This window comes from Orcinus orca, chromosome 1 (assembly GCF_937001465.1).
Source record: "Orcinus orca chromosome 1, mOrcOrc1.1, whole genome shotgun sequence".
NCBI classification, from domain to species: Eukaryota; Metazoa; Chordata; class Mammalia; order Artiodactyla; family Delphinidae; genus Orcinus; species Orcinus orca.
Genome location: NC_064559.1, coordinates 3,246,620 through 3,264,692, shown reverse-complemented (window position 1 = coordinate 3,264,692; position 18,073 = coordinate 3,246,620). Strand labels below are relative to the sequence as shown.

Genomic DNA, 18,073 nt, shown 5'->3' with positions numbered 1-18,073 from the left:
CACAGACAGTCCGCTGTGTTTTACCACCTGCGTCAACGACTACTTCCCCCTGCCTCCCCTATTAAAAAAAGTCACTAGATTTAATGGGGGAAAAAATGCACTCCTTTTTTCAATATATACGAAATACCACTAGTCATGAAAGGGGGAATTTCCCTCCTCTACCCGTCTGGAGTTTTTGTCGCTGGACTAACAATAAGGTTGACACAAAATGAATTAACAGAAGAAAAAGAAAAAATATTAATCATTTACATAAAGGTCTCATAGAAATGAGACCAAGGAGTGACCCAAGCAGGCAGCTTTTATGCTTTTTTAGACAAAGAAACAATAAATTTGAGAGAAATTGAGAGGACAAAGTTTTGGGGTGCCCAATAAAGTGAAAAATCTAAACACAGTTTGGGCTGGGGGTAGTAAATGGAAGAAGTAACAAGGTTTGTTTACACAGTCTTCTTGGCCTGAATTCCCTATCTCTGGTGACAAGGTATCCTTCTCCCTCTAGATGCAGAGAGCACACCTTTCACATGAGAGATTTATGTCCTGCTTTCAGGAAGACAGAGGAGATGGTTAGTGTTCCTCTTGTGTTGGCCATTTCTTAAGTAACTTTAGTTCAAAATAATCAATGTGCCATTGAGGCACACTTTGGGGTGGCCCTCCCTGAACCCCAACACAGTGAAGTGTTGCATGAGTGAGGACAACTGAGACAATAATACAGACATTTAAACAGTGAGAAGCTAGTCCACAGACCACAATCTGAGACTGCCGTGTTGAATCACTCTCTTCTGAGGAGTCATTGGCCCTTTTGGTGAGGGTGCTCCCAATTCTTAATGCACAGCAAGCATTTGGTGGCTACATGGCAGTCAAAAGTAAATCTCAGTTAAGCTGCTTACCTGAGATTTTTTTTTTTTGCCGTACGCGGGCCTCTCACTGTTGTGGCCTCTCCCGTTGCGGAGCACAGGCTCCGGACGCGCAGGCTCAGCGGCCATGGCTCACAGGCCCAGCCGCTCCATGGCATGTGGGATCTTCCCAGACTGGGGCATGAACCCGTGTCCCCTGCATCGACAGGCAGACTCTCAACCACTGCACCACCAGGGAAGCCCATGAAATCATAATTTTGTTAACCCATGGAAAGAGTTTTATGCTGTGCTGGGTTTCTTATGGAACTGAGTCTTTGAATACTAAACATGAAGAATAATAAATTTGTTTTTGGAACAAATAGTTGGAAAATGGCATTTCATAAAGGGAAGGAAGCAGTTATAAAGAAAGAATCATTAACTAACGTTAATTTCTTTCTTCTTAATATAGACATCGGATAAATGCCTAAAATATGTATTCTAAAAACCAACCATCATTTTGGTGTTTCAGAGGACTGCTTTTATCGATCAAATGGAATTGCTCATTCCAATGGCTGGGAAACATTATACAATGGTCATCTCTATTTTCCTTTAAAATTCTTCAACTAAAAAAAAAAGTTGAGTTTTAAAAATTACCTCTTCTGATATCAAAAGTAGACACAGTTACAGAACATATGTAGTAGATAACAGATGGATTAAATATGCTTTCTGCAAAGCCTACTTCAATAGTATAAAATTGTTTTATAATTTTTAAAAGGAAATTAGAAGATGAGTATAGCATAGCATGGACTTTGGAAGCAGACTGATATGAATCTCAGCTCTGTTATTTATTAACTTGTGACCATGGTAAGTTATTTTTGCCTCAGTTTCACCATCTGCAAAATGGGGATGATAATTTCTTCGTGTCTCACAGAGTTGTGAGGATTAAATAAAATAACAAAGGTAAATTGCTTAGAACAGTGCCTGACACATAGTAAGCACTCTGTGTTAGTGGCTGAAATTATCATTGCTAATTAAATTAAAAGGGGTGGGAAATCTTATTCAACAAATAAGCAACATAAACAAGATTTCAAAGAAGAATTGGTTACTCTCCTAAGAGTGCAAACTTTTTCAAGCATATTAAATGCACTGTTTTCCTCTAATGTTGTTCAAGTATGAGTAGAAACCACCAGTTACGTAATAAAGAAGCATTTTTATTAAGCAACTTCAAATAGCTTTATGTGGACTGAAATAAACTACATCTTTTGAAACTTTTGCAAATCAATAAATGTTTTTGAATGAACAAAACTGGAATTTTTATTGCTTGGAAAAAATGTATACCCACTTAGTTTGAAAGATTTTTACCATATGATCTGTAAGATTTTATCTGCCACAAGTCAGGTTTTTAAAGTTTGCCCCAATTTATAGGTAGAGAATTTGAAACACAGACCACTGAGTGATTTGTTCAAAAATCACCAGAGAATCCATGATGAAGTGCTTTATCCCCTAATCATCTTCTCTCCCAAATCTATCTCTCTCCAATTTCCTCTCCAGATCAACTATCCATCATTTGATTCTTCTTCATTCATTCCCACATCAACAAAGATTCACACCCATAAAGCTTATGGACACTTCTCATCTCTTCTTCCTCAGTGTCACTGCATTAGTTCCGTGCCCCATCACTATGATTGTATTGCTCCAGTAGGTTTCTCATTTACCAGACTTGTCTCTCACCCTAAGCCTTTTTCCATAATGCAGTCAGAAAGAACTTTCCATAAGGAAAATCAGCAAAAGCAAAACCAAAAGAAAATAAAACAAAATTCTCTAGACTTGTACAGTGGTAGAAGAGAACAACAACATTTTAAAGCCTCCTCAGAGCCCTCAGGATACATTTCAAACTCCTCGCCTGATGTTTAACGGTCTTCCTGGGAGAGTTCCTGCTCTTTCACTTCTCTCTTATTAGAACTCTTTTTCTACCATATTGAATTATTTGTAGGAACCCAAATAGTGTAAGTTCTGTCAGGTCTCCATGTGTTTACATAAACTGTTCCCTCTTCCTGGAATACAATTGACAGTCCTTTCCCCCATCCCCTCCTTATTTGCCTGGTTAAAAGGTATTCATATTCAAGATTCAGATCGTGCCTGCTTCCCAGAGAAAAGTCTCCTGAATTGTATGTATATTCCTTCTCCTACTATCACACTTGGAGTTTCTTCTTATACCACCTTCAAGGAGCATGAGCTCCTTGAACGCATGAACTGTGTCATATTAACTTTATCTACCACATAGGAATTAACAGATCTGGGGCATGATTAAACAATACCTGTTCTAAACACTTATTCTATTTAGTGTAAACTTGCTTACCCAGAGTCTAGGCCATTGAAGCTGTTCAATGTGGACCTCTAGTGGCCAAAGAGGGAAAATGATTTGGTTCTCAGCTTTTGTACATATTATTAATAAACTCGTATTTAAGCTCCAGAGTTCTACACACTCCTGTGCCTTCTGACAATTTTCTACCACTTAAAGCAATTTTGCTCCAAGATACTCAGCTATTAAATAATAATACTTTATATGCTACCACTTTACTAACTACATTTATATTCTCATTTAATACACACACGCGCACACACAAACACACACAATGAGACAGTGTTTTGGTAAAATTATTCCTATTTTACTGGTGAGCAAATTGAGGTTCAGAAATGTTAATTAATTTTCCCAGAGTCATGGTATTTATGTATAGAAATTGGAATTGAATCCAGGACTTTGGCCTCAAAAACATTCCTATATCATAGAATTTATCAAATTGTTTAATAATTATTTATTCCTCTGTTTATAATTTGTCTTTGTTTTTCCATTACCTAGCACAGTTCCTGGTATATTGTGTGTGCATGATGTATGTTTGTTGATAAATGTTGTAAATAGTGCATAATCAAGTTATATCACAAAGAACTTTACTGGACCCAAACTGATGCATGGAGTTAACATTTGAATACCTCTTTTCATGTCCATGCTTTTGTATACACTATATCCTTGGCCTTGAAATATCCTCACCCTTGTCAGCTTGATAAACTCCCTCCCATGCATCAATTCAAATATTGTTTTCTCTTAAAATCTTCCCCAGTATTTCCTCTGGCAAAGAGATAAGTACTTCCTTCATTGCATTCTCCAGCTCTCCAAATACAGCTCAGTTTTAGCACTGATCACATTCTTATAATTATTTGGTTACATGTCTGTCTTCTCCTTCAGCCTATGAGATCTTTGTCAGAATTGCAGGCAGAGGGAACAGCAATATCAAAGAGGCCAGTTTTTGTTTTGTTTTGTTTTGGTTTTGGGTTTTTTTTAATTTTTAATGAAATATAGTTGATTTATAGTGTTGTGTTGGTATCAGGTATACAGCAAAGTGATTCGGTTATACATATATTATTTTTTCAGATTTTTTTCCCTTATAGGTTATTACAAAGTATTGAGCATAGTTCCCTGTGCTATTCAGTAGGTCCTTGTTGGTTATTTATTTTATATATAGTAGTATATATATATTAATACCAAACTCAGAATTTATCCCTCTCCCCCTTTCCCCTTTGGTAACCATAAGTTTCTTTTCTATGTCTGTGGGTCTATTTCTGTTTTGTATATAATTTCATTTGTATCATTTTTGTTAGATTCCACATATAAGTGATATCATATGATATTTGTCCTCTGTCTGGCTTACTTCACTTAGTATGATAATTTCTAGGTCCATCCATGTTGCTGTAAATGGCATTATTTCATTATTTTTTATGGCTGAGTAAATATCTGAGTAAATACCACATCTTCTTTATACATTCATCTGTCGATGGGCATTTAGCTTGCTTCCTTATCTTGGAGATTGTAAATAGTGCTGAGTAAATACCATATCTTCTTTATACATTCATCTGTCGATGGACATTTAGGTTGCTTCCTTATCTTGGAGATTGTAAATAGTGCTGCTATGAACTTTGGGGTGCATGTATCTTTGCAAATTATGTTTTTCTCCAGATATATGCCCAGGAGTGGGATTGCTGGATCATATGTCAGTTCTGTTTTTAGTTTTTTAAGGAACCTTCATACTGTTCTCCATAGTGGCTGCACCAACTTACATTCCCACCAACAGTGTAGGAGAGGTTTTTTCCTCTACATGCTCTCCAGCATTTATTATTTGCAGAATTTTTGATGACGGCCATTCTGCCTGGTGTGAGGTGATACCTCACAGTAGTAAGCAGTCTTGATAATATGACAATGAGATTAGATTTTATAGTCTGTTGTCTTCAAATTGGAGTATGCATACTGCTAGAGGAATATAAACTCTTTCCAATGGCTCTGCAAGGATAGGTTTATGAGAATCAGTTTCTAAGTTCTCAGCTTCCATTTGTATTCTTCCTAGAAATCATACTTACTATCCAGGCACTCCCTTTTTCAATCAGCTTTCTCCCACTTTACACAGAAAGGCAAGCTCCTAACCTTTCTCAGATAAACTTTAACTGTGGAGTATTACCAGTGGGGGGTGTGGGAGGAAAATTCAGGATGGCAAAGGGACAATTTAAAATATTGATGAAGATCTTGATGAAGTGAATGACACTCAGGTTGTTTCCAATTATTTGTTTTAATAAAATTGAATGGTAGTTGGTAAATAACTAAAAATAACTTTTGAAAATAAACACTGATTTTTGGCACATAAATTCAGAAGAGTTTAAGTAATTCAATATAGAAACATATTCTTAAAATTAATAAAAATTGACTGTAATAAAACTTCCATTACCATCTGGATTTATATATGATCAAGAAATCTCTCTTTAACTTCAGAAAGAAGAAAAATAGGAGGAGAATTTACCTTACATTATTTTGGCATAGGTAATAATAACCATGGATAGATATATTCTTTGCAGTGAGGGACAGCTGTATTTATCATTTTGATATATGTATTTGTAATTTTTTCTTTTTAATATTTAACAAAATATTTTGATCAATTGTATGCTAATATAAATTGTAGTGAAAACATAATCTATAAGACAGATTTTCTTAACACTTAGAGGCTTACTATCCAGAAAATTTTAAAATCAATTTCCAAATATATTTTTGTTGAAGAAAAGAATAAGGGAAATAATTTAAAATCTTTCACCATATGAATATATTACACTGGGATAAAAATTTTAGGAGAGAAGAATATCAGAACTGCTGAACAATTATCAACTGGAAGACACTGGAACTCACCAAAAAAGATACCCCACATCCAAAGTTTCAAAGGAGAAGCTGCAGTGAGATGGTAGGAGGGGTACAATCACAATAAAATCAAATGCCATAAGCACTAGGTGGGTGACTCACAAACTGGAGAACAGTTATACCACAGAAGTCCACCCACTGGAGTGAAGGTTCTGAGCCCCAAGTCAGAGGTCCCAAACTAAGCATCTGCAACAGGAGGAGGAATTCCCAGAAAATCAGACTTTGAAGGCTAGTGGGATTTGATTGCAGGACTTTGACAGGATGGGGGGAAACAGAGACTCCACTCTTGGAGGGCACACACAAAGTAGTGTGTGCATCAGGACCCAGGGGGAAGGAGCAGTGACCCCATAGAAGACTGAGCCAGACCTACCAGCTAGTGTTGGAGGGTATCCTGTAGAGGTGGGGGGTGGCTGTGGCTCACTGCCGGGACAAGGACACTGGCAGCAGAAGTTCTGGGAAATACTCCTTGCCATGAACCCTCCCAGAGTCGATCATTAGTCCACCAAAGAGCCTGTAGGCTCCAGTGCTGAGTTGCCTCAGGCCAAACAACCAACAGGAAGGGAACTCAGCCTCACCCATCAGCAGGCAAGTGGATTAAAGTTTTACTGAGCTCTGTCCACCAGAGCAACAAACAGCTCGACCCACCACCAATCCCTCCCATCAGGAAGCTTGCACAAGCCTCTTAGATAGCCTCATCCACCAGAGGGCAGACAGCAGAAGCAAGAAAAACTGCAATCCTGCAGCCTGTGGAACGAAAGCCACATTCACAGAAAGACAGACAAAATGAAAAGGCAGAGGACGATGTACCAGTTGAAGCGATAAGATAAAACCCCAGAAAAACAGCTAAATGAAATGGAGGCAGGCAACCTTCCAGAAAAAGAATTCATAATAATGATAGTGAAGATGATCCAGGAACTTGGAAAAAGAATGGAGGCAAATATCAAGAAGATGCAAGAAATGTTTAACAAAGACCTAGAAGAATTAATGAACAAACAAACAGAGATGAACAATACAATAACTGAAATGAAAAATACACTAGAAGGAATCAACAGGAGAACAGCTGAGGCAGAAGAATGGATAAGTGACCTGGAAAACAGAATGGAGGAAAATCAATGCTGCAGAACAGAATAAAGAAAAAAGAATGAAAAGAAATGAAGACAGACTAAGAGACCTCTGGTGTAACATTAAATGCACCAACATTCACATTATAGGGGTCGCAGAAGGAGAAGAGACAGAGAAAGGACCAGAGTAAATATTTGAAGAGATTATAGTCGAAAACATCCCAAACATGGGAAAGGAAATATCCACCAAAGTCCAGGAAGTGCAGAGAGTACCAGGCAGGATAAACCCAAGGAGAAACATGCCGAGACACATAGCAATTAAAATTGATAAACATTAAAGACAAAGAAAAATTATTAAAAGCAACAAGGGAAAAATGACAAATAACATACAAGGGAACACCCATAAGGTTAACAGCTGACTTCTCAGCAGAAACTCTACAAGCCAGAAGGGAGAGGAATGACATATTTAAAGAAATGAAAGGGAAGAACCTACAACCAAGATGACTCTACACAGCAAGAATCTCATTCAGTTTCCACGGAGAAATTAAAAACTTTACAGACAAGCAAAAGCCAAGAGAATTCAGCACCACAAAACCAGCTCTACAACAAATGCTAAAGGAACTTCTCTAAGTGGAAAACACAAGAGAAGGAAAAGACCTACAATAACAAACACAGAACAATTAAGAAAATAGTAATAGGAACATACATATCAATAAATACCTTAAATGTGAGTGGATTAGATGCTCCAACCAAAAGACAGGGGCTTGCTGAGTGGATACAAAAATACGACCCATATATATGCTGCTTACAAAAGACCCACTTCAGACCTAGGGACACATACAGACTGAAAGTGAGGGGATGGGAAAAGATATTCCATGCAAATGGAAATCAAAAGAAAGCTGGAGTAGCAATACTCATATCAGATAAAATAGACTTTAAAATAAATAATGTTACAAGAGACAAGGAAGGACCCTACATAATGATAAAGGAATCAATCCAAGGAGATATAACAATTATAAATATGTATGCATCCAACATAGGAGCACCACAATACATAAGGAAACTGCTAACAGCTATAAAAGAGGAAATCGACAGTAACACAATTAGAGTGGGGGACTTTAACACCTCACTTACACCAATGGACAGATCATCCAAACAGAAAATTAATAAGGAAACACAAGCTTTAAATGACACAATAGACCAGATAGATTTAATTGATATTTATAGGACATTCCATCCGAAAACAGCAGATTACACTTTCTTCTCAGGTGCACACAGAACATTCTCCAGGATAGATCACATCTTGGGTCACAAATCAAGCTTCAGGAAATTTAAGAAAATTAAAATCGTATCAAGCATCTTTTATGACTGCAACACTATGAGACTAGATATCAATTACAGGAAAAAAATATAAAAAACACAAACACATGGAGGCTAAGCAATATGTCACTAAATAACCAAAATATCACTGAAGAAATCAAAGAGAAAATCAAACAATACCTAGAAACAAATGACAATGAAAACACGATGATCCAAAACTTATGGGATGCAGCAAAAGCAGTTCCAAGAGGGAAGTTTATAGCAATACAATCTTACCACAAGAAATAAGAAAAATCTCAAATAAACAATCTAACCTTACACCTAAAGGAACTAGAGAAAGAAGAACAAAGAAAACCCAAAGTTAGTAGAAGGAAAGAAACCATAAAGATCAGAGCAGAAATAATGAAATAGAAATAAATAAAACAATAGCAAAGATCAATAAAACCAAAGGTTGGTTCTTTGAGAAGGTAAACAAAATTGATAAACCTTTAGCCAGACTCATCAAGAAAAAGAGGGAGAGAACTCAAATCAATAAAACTAGAAATGAAAAAGGAGAAGTTACTATGGACACCACAGAAATACAAAGCATCATAAGAGACTACTACCAGCAACTTTATGTCAGTAAAATGGACAACCAGGAAGAAATGGACAAACTCTTAGAGAGGTATAACCTTCCAAGACTGAACAGGAAAAAATAGACAATATGAACAGACCAATCGCAAGTAATGAAATTGAAACTGGGATTAAAAATCTTCCAACAAACAAAAGTCCAGGACCACATGGCTTCACAGGTGAATTCTATCAAACATTTAGAGAAGAGCTAACACACATCCTTCTCAAACTCTTCCAAAAAATTGCAGAGGAAGGAATGCTCCCAAACTCATTCTGCGAGACCACCATCACCCTGATACCAAAACCTAACAAAGATATTACAAAAAAGAAAATTAGAGACCAATATCACTGATGAATATAGATGCAAAAATCCTCAACAAAATACTAGCAAACAGAATCCAACAACACATTAAAAGGCTCATACACCATGATCAGTGGGATTTAGCCAGGTATGCAAGGATTCTTCAATATACACAAATCAATCAATGTGATACACCATATTAACAAACTGAAGAATAAAAACCATATGATCATCTCAGTAGATGCAGAAAAGGCTTTTGATAAAATTCAACACCCATTTATGATAAAAATTCTCCAGAAAGTGGGCATAGAGGCAACACACCTCAACGTAATAAAGGCCATATATGACAAACCCACAGCAAAAGTCATTCTCAGTGGTGAAAAACTGAAAGCATTTCCTCTAAAATGAGGAAGAAGACAAGGATGTCCACTCTTGCCACTATTATTCAGCATAGTTTTGGAAGTTTTAGCCACAGCAATCAGAGAAGAAAAAGAAATAAAAGAATACAAATTGGAAAAGAAAAAGTATAACTTTCACTGTTTGCAGATGACATGATACTATACATAGAGAATCCAAAAGGTGCTACTAGAAAACTGCTAGAGCTACTCAATGAATTTGGTAAAGTTGCAGCATACAAAATTAATGCACATAAATCTCTTTCATTCCTATACACTAATAATGAAAGATCAGAAAGACAAATTAAGGGAACAATCCCATTCACCATTGCAACAAAAAGAATAAAATACCTTGGAATAAACCTACCTAAGGAGGCAAAAGACCTGTACTCAGAAAACTATAAGACACTGATTAAAGAAATCAAAGATGACATAAACAGATGGAGAGATATACCATGTTCTTGGATTGGAGGAATCAGTATTGTGAAAATGACTATACTACCCAAAGCAATCTGCAGATTCAGTGCAATCCCTATCAAATTACTAATGGCATTTTTTACAGAACTAGAACAAAAAAATCTTAAAATTTGTATGGAGATACAAAAGACCCCGAATAACCACAGCAATCTTGAGGGAAATAATCGAAGCTGGAGGAATCAGAGTCCCTGACTTCAGACTATACTACAAAGCTACAGTAATCAAGACAATGTGGTACTGGCACAAAAACAGAAATATAGATCAATGGAACAGGATAGAAAGCCCAGAGATAAACCCACGCTCCTATGGTCAACTAATCTATAACAAAGGAGGCAAGGATATACCATGGAGAAAAGACAGGCTCTTCAATAAGTGGTGATGCGTAAAATGGACAGCTACATGTAAAAGAATGAAATTAGAACACTCCCTAACACCATACACAAAAATAAACTCAAAATGGATTAAAGACCTAAATGTAAGACCAGACACTATTAAACTCTTAGAGGAAAACATAGGAAGAATGCTCTTTGGCATAAATCCCAGCAAGATCATTTTTGACCCACCTCCTAAAGTAATGGAAATAAAAACAAAAATAAAAATTTGGACCTAATGAAACTTAAAAGCTTTTGCACAGCAAAGGAAACTATAAACAAGATGAAAAGACAACCCTCAGAATGGGAGAAAATATTTGCAAATGAATAAATGGACAAAGGATTAATCTCCAAAATATATAAACAGCTCATGCAGCTCAATATCAAAAAAACAAACAACCCAATCAAAAAATGGGCAAAAGACCTAAATAGACATTTCTCCAAAGAGTACATACAGATGGCCATGAGGCACATGAGAAGATGCTCAACATCACTAATTATTAGAGAAATGCAAATCAAAACTACAATGGGGTATCACCTCACACTGGTTAGAATGGGCATCATCAGAAAATCTACAAACAACAAATGCTGGAGAGGGTGTGGAGAAAAAGGAACCCTCTTGCACTGTTGGTGGGAATATAAATTGATACAGCCACTATGGAGAACAGTATGGACGTCCCTTAAAAAACTAAAAATAGAATTACCATATGACCCAATAATCCCGCTGCTGTGCATATACCCAGTGAAAACCATAATTCAAAAAGACACATGCACCCCAATGTTCATTGCAGCACCATTTACAATAGACAGGTCATGGAAGCAACCTAAATGCCCACTGACAGATTAATGGATAAAGAAGATGTGGTACATATTTGCAATGGAATATTACTCAGCCATAAAAATAATTGAAAATGGGTCACTTGTAGAGACGTGGATGGGCCTAGAGACTGTCATACAGAGTGAAATAAGTCAGAAAGAGAAAAACTAATATGGTATATTAACGCATATATGTGGAATCTGGAAAAATAGTACAGATGAACCTGTTTGCAAGGCAGAAATAGAGACACAGATGTAGAGAACAAATATAAGGACACCAAGGGGGGAAAGTGGGGTGGGGAGTGGTGGTGGTGGGGTGAATTGGCATATTGGGATTGACATATACACTCTAACATGTATAAAATAGATAACTAGTAAGAACCTGTTGTATAAAAAGATAAAATTAAAATAAATAAACTGCTATAAAAAATTTTTAAGGGAAAAGCAGAAGGGAAGTATGAGTTTAAATGATTAATCATCTACATGTGTGGGTTTTTGTGTATAGACATGTAAGTATATATATATGCAAATATAGATACAAATATGTTTATGGAATTACTAACATTTATGAATCATTGGATATATTTAAAGAGTAAAGTAATATATTTTTCAATGTTTATGTTACTGAGTCCAAGCTCATAGTGCTCACCGCACAACAGACCAATAAATTGAGAGATGAGTTTTTGGGACAAGAAATAGTGACTTTATTTGAAAGCCAGCAGACTGAGAAGATGGTGAACTTGTGTCCCAAAGAACCATCTTGTCTGAGTTAGAATTCAGGCTTCTTTTATACCAAAAGGGGAGGGAGTAAAGTCAAACCTTTCCTGGTTCCAGTCAGCCTCTGGAGGGGATGTGTTAATTTCTTCCTTCCTGCAGTCATTCACAGGTAGGCCTAGTCAGGATGTTTCCTGTGAGCTAAACAAAGTTATTTTAGTTTAATGCTCATTACCTGGAAGTCAGTGTTCCCAGAGATGGGTCATTATGTACTGTTTAAGCTTATAGGCAATATCCCTTTAGTGATTAACTTGTAATAAATACAAAACGTTCTTCTCTATTAAAATTATATTTACATTGCATGAGTCTTTAAACTTAAGGTAAAAAGAATTTAAATATATCTCTTTAAAAATGTGAGCGTATACATAGTTTCTCAAAATTCTATTAGGAAAAACACTAGAAAAAAGATTGAAGACCCCTATTGTGGACCACAGACAGTGACAGAGGCATGGTCAGATGTGTACAAGCCTGGTAATGACTAACATTTCTACCTCTCCACATGTCTGGAGTCTTAGAGGTTCTTACACGAATTCAAAGAGGATTGCTTTGCCTTTGTAGAAGTTCTCCTTCCAGTCAGAAATGCCCTCCCTGATACTTTTTGTTTCTTAACACCTAGTCCATCTTTTCAGATCCAACTTAACTTTTACCTCTTCATGAAGCCATCCCCAAAAAACAATCCAGTGGGATTTCATTTTTCTGGTTTGTTGTTGCACAATAAACTTAACACATGATTGCGTATCATCTTACATTGCCCATCTTACATTGCCCTTAAATGTTGCATATGAGTTAGTCTTGGCTTTATAAGCATATTGTAGTCCCCTTGAAGGTAGGGACCACATGTCTCTGATTTCTCCTACAAGACCTACTCAGCAGAGTAAGAGGCACTTAATACATACATGATCAATTCACAGCTTTATAGGGGGAGCAGGGACATCACACTAGCCCTATAGAAGTTGTAGGGTAATAGAAGTTGCCCTGTAGTACAATAGGCTGTGTAACAACAAAATCAAGTTTTGAAGTCAGTCCTGGGTTCTCAAAATTGTCTCCACCATCTCTTACCCTCTGGAGCCATGGACCTCTTTTTCCAAAACAAAGGAATACTATATATAGAGTGATTACCATGGGGCTTGACTCATAACTGATGCCCAGTTTGCAACAGTCACCTTCCCCTTTCCTGCCCATAGTGTCACCTGGAATAGAGAATTAGGCTTAACATCAGTTAAAAAGTACATGTAACATTGTTGTAAGATTATCCATGCATTTTCATCCTCCTGGGGTGTGATCTGGGAATCAATTAGAATATAGAAAGTAATTTGGACTCAGGATTGAAATTCGCTAGTAAAAAAAAAAGAGGCTGACATATATTTTGCAACAAAGGGATGTAGTTTAGGTCAGTTCAAATGGGTCACCATCCAAGACTAAGTCAGTGTGACTAAGCCTGCTACTTATATATACCCGTGCTGTTGGGAGGGCCTGAGGAATGCAAGGCTTGCTCTCTCTAGGTCTGTACTAACTGGTCATGGTACTGAATAATAGCAACTGAATTCAGGACTTGAAGCCCATTGTGCTTGCTAAGACACAGTTATGGTCAAAAACTATATTATATTTTTTAAATTTCTTATTGCTTTGAACTAAATAATAAGAAGGGAAAATTCAGTAAACTCCTGTGTTCTTACATCACAATGTTGGCTCCCGATTTCAGCTCTGAGCACAATGAGGTTTTTCCTGACACCCTGTCCACATTTCCCTTTATGCCCTCTCCTGCCTCACCTCACATTATTCTCTATCTCTGCACCGTCTCGTTCCTTCATAGCACTTCACTAATTTACTTGTTTTGCTTTTTGGTTTGTTATTATCTCTTCTCTTTTACCCACTGGACTGTAATATGTTCCACAAAACCTTGTTTCACTCACCACTTCACGTCAATTTTCTAGCACCGTTATTGACACATGCAGTTAATGAATAAGCAAATTAATATATGAAATATATAAATTATTGAGTGAATAAATTGCTCTCTCGGGAGAGGCAGAGAAATAAATGAATAATCTTGTTAAAGCCTATTTGTTGCAAAATAAAAGTATAGATGAAGACACAGGAGCACAGAAGACTTCCATCTCTGTCAGCAGTCTTGCATGTGAAAGTTCATAGGCTGACGCTGCTAGTAGGTAGGTTAAGACAGCTCTTGTGTAATTTTACCATCACTTTGGTCAGTTCACATTTGTGGAACCCACTTTGACTTTATCTCTATAGCCGAGTCAGATACCTGAGAGAAGTCAAAACCAAAAGAGACTTTTTTTTTAGTGACTCTTCTTGAAATGCTCCAGAGTTTCTCTTTGGCAGAAAATTTAACACAACAGCTGTACCATTGGGCTAGAGCTGATTTTAGAGCTTTTATTTTTGTCCTGCTATAACTCACATGCCATTTTCCATTCCACATTTTCTTTATGAGTAAACATGTTTCCAACTGAGTTTCCTGGGGACTGTGAGGCTTTATCTCTATTAAGGTATTTTGGCTTTTAGAGCACCTTGTTGGTTCCGGATACTCTGTAAGGTATTGCCAGCGGAGAATGTATTGCTCTGTTCTGCCTGTCTTCTCCCACAACCCCACAGTGCCGTGCTATGCTGTCCCACTTTCTCTTCTTGCAGGTATTTTTTCCATTATCACCCTAACTACACTGGCCTGTGAACGTTATATTGGCATGATCCATAACAGAGTGATCAGTTTTTCCTGGGCCTGGAGGGCCATTACGTACATCTGGCTATACTCACTGGTGAGGTCAGGGTCACCTCTCCTGGGCTGGCACAGGTATATCCTGGATGTGCATGTACTAGGCTGTGCTGTGGATTGGAAATCCAAGGACACCAGCGACTCCTCCTTTGTGCTTTTCTTATTTCTTGACTGCATGGTGGTACCTGTGGGTGTCATTGCTCATTGCTATGGCCATATTTTATATTCCATTCGAAAGGTGAGTTGAAGAATATGAATGCCTCTCCTCCAAATTGTGCAGGGTAGAAAATTTTCTGTGAAAGAAAATCATACTCTTCCCCACAGCTGATACAGCTCTAGGGGACGTCCCACTTGATAAAATTTTGCACTGTGAGTCACTCTCTGAAAAGATCAATGAGGAACGGCATTTACTCTCCTTTCGTCACTCTTTAAACTAGAAAAAGGAAGGAATGGCGTTCTGGGCAGACAAAATCAATAACAACCAAAAAAAACCCTACATCTTCAAGCATTCTTAGAATTTAAGAACTCTAATAAAGGGAATTCCACACTTCCCATAACTTTATTCATCCAATAGTCACATAAACCTACTAGAGAATGGTACAGATATTTTGTCTGGAAATCAGTTTTGAGTCATAAAGGACAAGAACTGACCACAGCAGGTTTCCTGTTAGGTGCTAGCAAGAAGGCGTCTGAAGTAACAGACTGGGGCACACTTCATATTCCAGTTTCTAACTTCAACCATGTACGTTTTCCTTACTCACTGCTTCTTCCTACTCTTTTCTCTCACCAAATTCTCCAGTCTCTTGCTCACTCTGCCAACCCCCTCTAGCTTTCACCTCTTTTAAATCACTTAGCCACATGCATTATTTTAAATCATGCCCCATTATCCTTAACTTTCATGTTCCAACATTTTTTATGCACATTCATTTTGAAAAAAATCAAATCCCTTGTTCAATCCAACTCTTTGTTTTCTGCATGACTGTAGCCAAACTACAATAAGTTGAAGAAAAACCACATTGGATTCCCAGTACCCACATTCAGCAAGCAGTGAGATGTCCTCTTAGCAGTGTCTAGCAAACTTTGGATCCCTAGATGGTCCACTCTCTATGCAGTTGCTATTACAAATCCTCAATTCTCATTTTACTCTCTTGCCCTACTATCCTCCCCTCCTTATTCTTATCAAACCGTCATGCTTCTTGTTTGTTTGGCAAAATAAAGCAATTACCAAGAAATTCCTTAACTCTCTGCCTCCCTTTATACAAACTTCTAGGTACCTACTCATTCTTTTTTTTTTTTTAATATCTTTATTGGAGTATAATTGCTTTACAATGTTGTGTTAGTTTCCGCTGTACAACAAACAAGGTGAATCAGCTATACATATACATATATCCCCATATCCCCACCCTCTTGCACCTCCCTCCCCCTCTCGTTATTCCACCCCTCTAGGTGGTCACAAAGCACTGAGCTGATCTCCTTGTGCTATGCAGCAGCTTCCCACTAGCTATCCATTGTACATTTGGTAGTGTATATATGTCCATGCTACTCTCTCACTTCGTCCCAGCTTCCCCTTCCCTGCTGTGTCCTCAAGTCCATTCTCTATATCTGCATCTTTATTCCTGCCCTGCCACTAGGTTCATCAGTACCAATTTTTTAGATTCCATGTATGTGCATTAGCATACAGTGTTTGTTTTTCTCTTTCTGACTTACTTCACTCTGTATGACAGACTCTATGTCCATCCACCTCATTACAAAAAACTCAATTTTGTTCCTTTTTATGGCTGAGTAATATTCCATTGTCTGTGCCACATCTTCTTTATCCAATCATCTGTCAATGGACATTTAGGCTGCTTCCATGTCCTGGCTATTGTAAATAGTGCTGCAATAAACACTGTGGTACATGACTCTTTGAATTATGGTTTTCTCAGGGTATATGCCCAGTAGTGGGATTGCTGAGTCATATGGTAGTTCTATTTTTAGTTTTTTAAGGAACCGCCATACTGTCCTCCATAGTGGCTGCACCAACTTACAACCTCACCAACAGTACAGGAGGGTTCCCTTTTCTCCACACCCTCTCCAGCATTTATTGTTTGTAGATTTTTTGATGATGACTATTCTGACCAGTGTGAGGTGTTACCTCATTGTGGTTTTGATTTGCATTTCTCTAATGATGAGTGATGTTGAGCATCTTTTCATGTGTTTGTTAGCAATCTGTATGTCTTCTTTGGAGAAATGTCTATTTAGGTTTTCCACCCGTTTTTGGATTGGGTTGTTTGTTTTTTTGATATTGAGCTGAATGAGGTGCTTGTGGATTTTGGAGATTAATCCCTTGTCGGTTGCTTAATTTGCAAATATTTTCTCCCATTCTGAGGGTTGTCTTTTCATCGTTTATAGTTTCCTTTGCTGTGCAAAAGCTTTTAAGTTTCATTAGGTCTCATTTGTTTATTTTTTATTTTATTTCCATTACTCTAAGAGGTAGGTCAAAAAGATCTTGCTATGATTCATGTCATAGAGTATTGTGCCTATGTTTTCCTCTAAGAGTTTTATAGTGTCTGGTCTTACATTTAGGTCTTTAATCCACTTTGAGTTTATTTTTGTATGGTATTAAGAAGTGTTCTAATTTCACTCTTTTACACGTAGCTGTCCAGTTTTCCCAGCCCCACGTGTTGAACAGCCTGTCTTTTCTCCATTGTATATTCTTGCCTCCTTTGTCAAAGATAAGGTGACCATACATGCATAGATTTATCGCTGGGCTTTCTATCCTGTTCCATTGATCTATATATTTCTGTTTTTGTGCCAGTACCATATTGTCTTGATTGCTGTAGCTTTGTCATATAGTCTGAAGTCAGGGACTCTGATTCCTCCAGCTCCATTTTTTTTTTCCCCTCAATATTGCTTTGGCTATTTGGGGTCTTTTGTGTCTCCATGCAAATTTTAAGATTTTTGTTCTAGTTCTGTAAAAAATGCCATTGGTAATTTGATAGAGATTGCATTGAATCTGTAGATTGCTTTGGGTAGTTTAGTTATTTGCACAGTATTGATTCTTCCAATCCAAGAATATGGTATATCTCTCCATCTGTGTCATCTTTGGTTTCTTTCATCTGTTTCTTATAGTTTTCTGAGTACAGGTCTTTTACCTCCTTAGGTAGGTTTATTCC

General features: G+C 37.3%; 1 protein-coding gene across 1 annotated transcript in view; it reads left to right on the top strand.

Annotated features, from left to right (window-relative positions):
• OPN3 (opsin 3) overlaps positions 1–18,073 on the top strand; it is a 59,071-nt gene that overhangs the window by 26,853 nt on the left and 14,145 nt on the right. Inside the window, 1 exon segment of the mRNA XM_004283495.3 lies at positions 14,837–15,156. Within this exon segment, the coding sequence (XP_004283543.1) occupies positions 14,837–15,156 (320 nt within the window).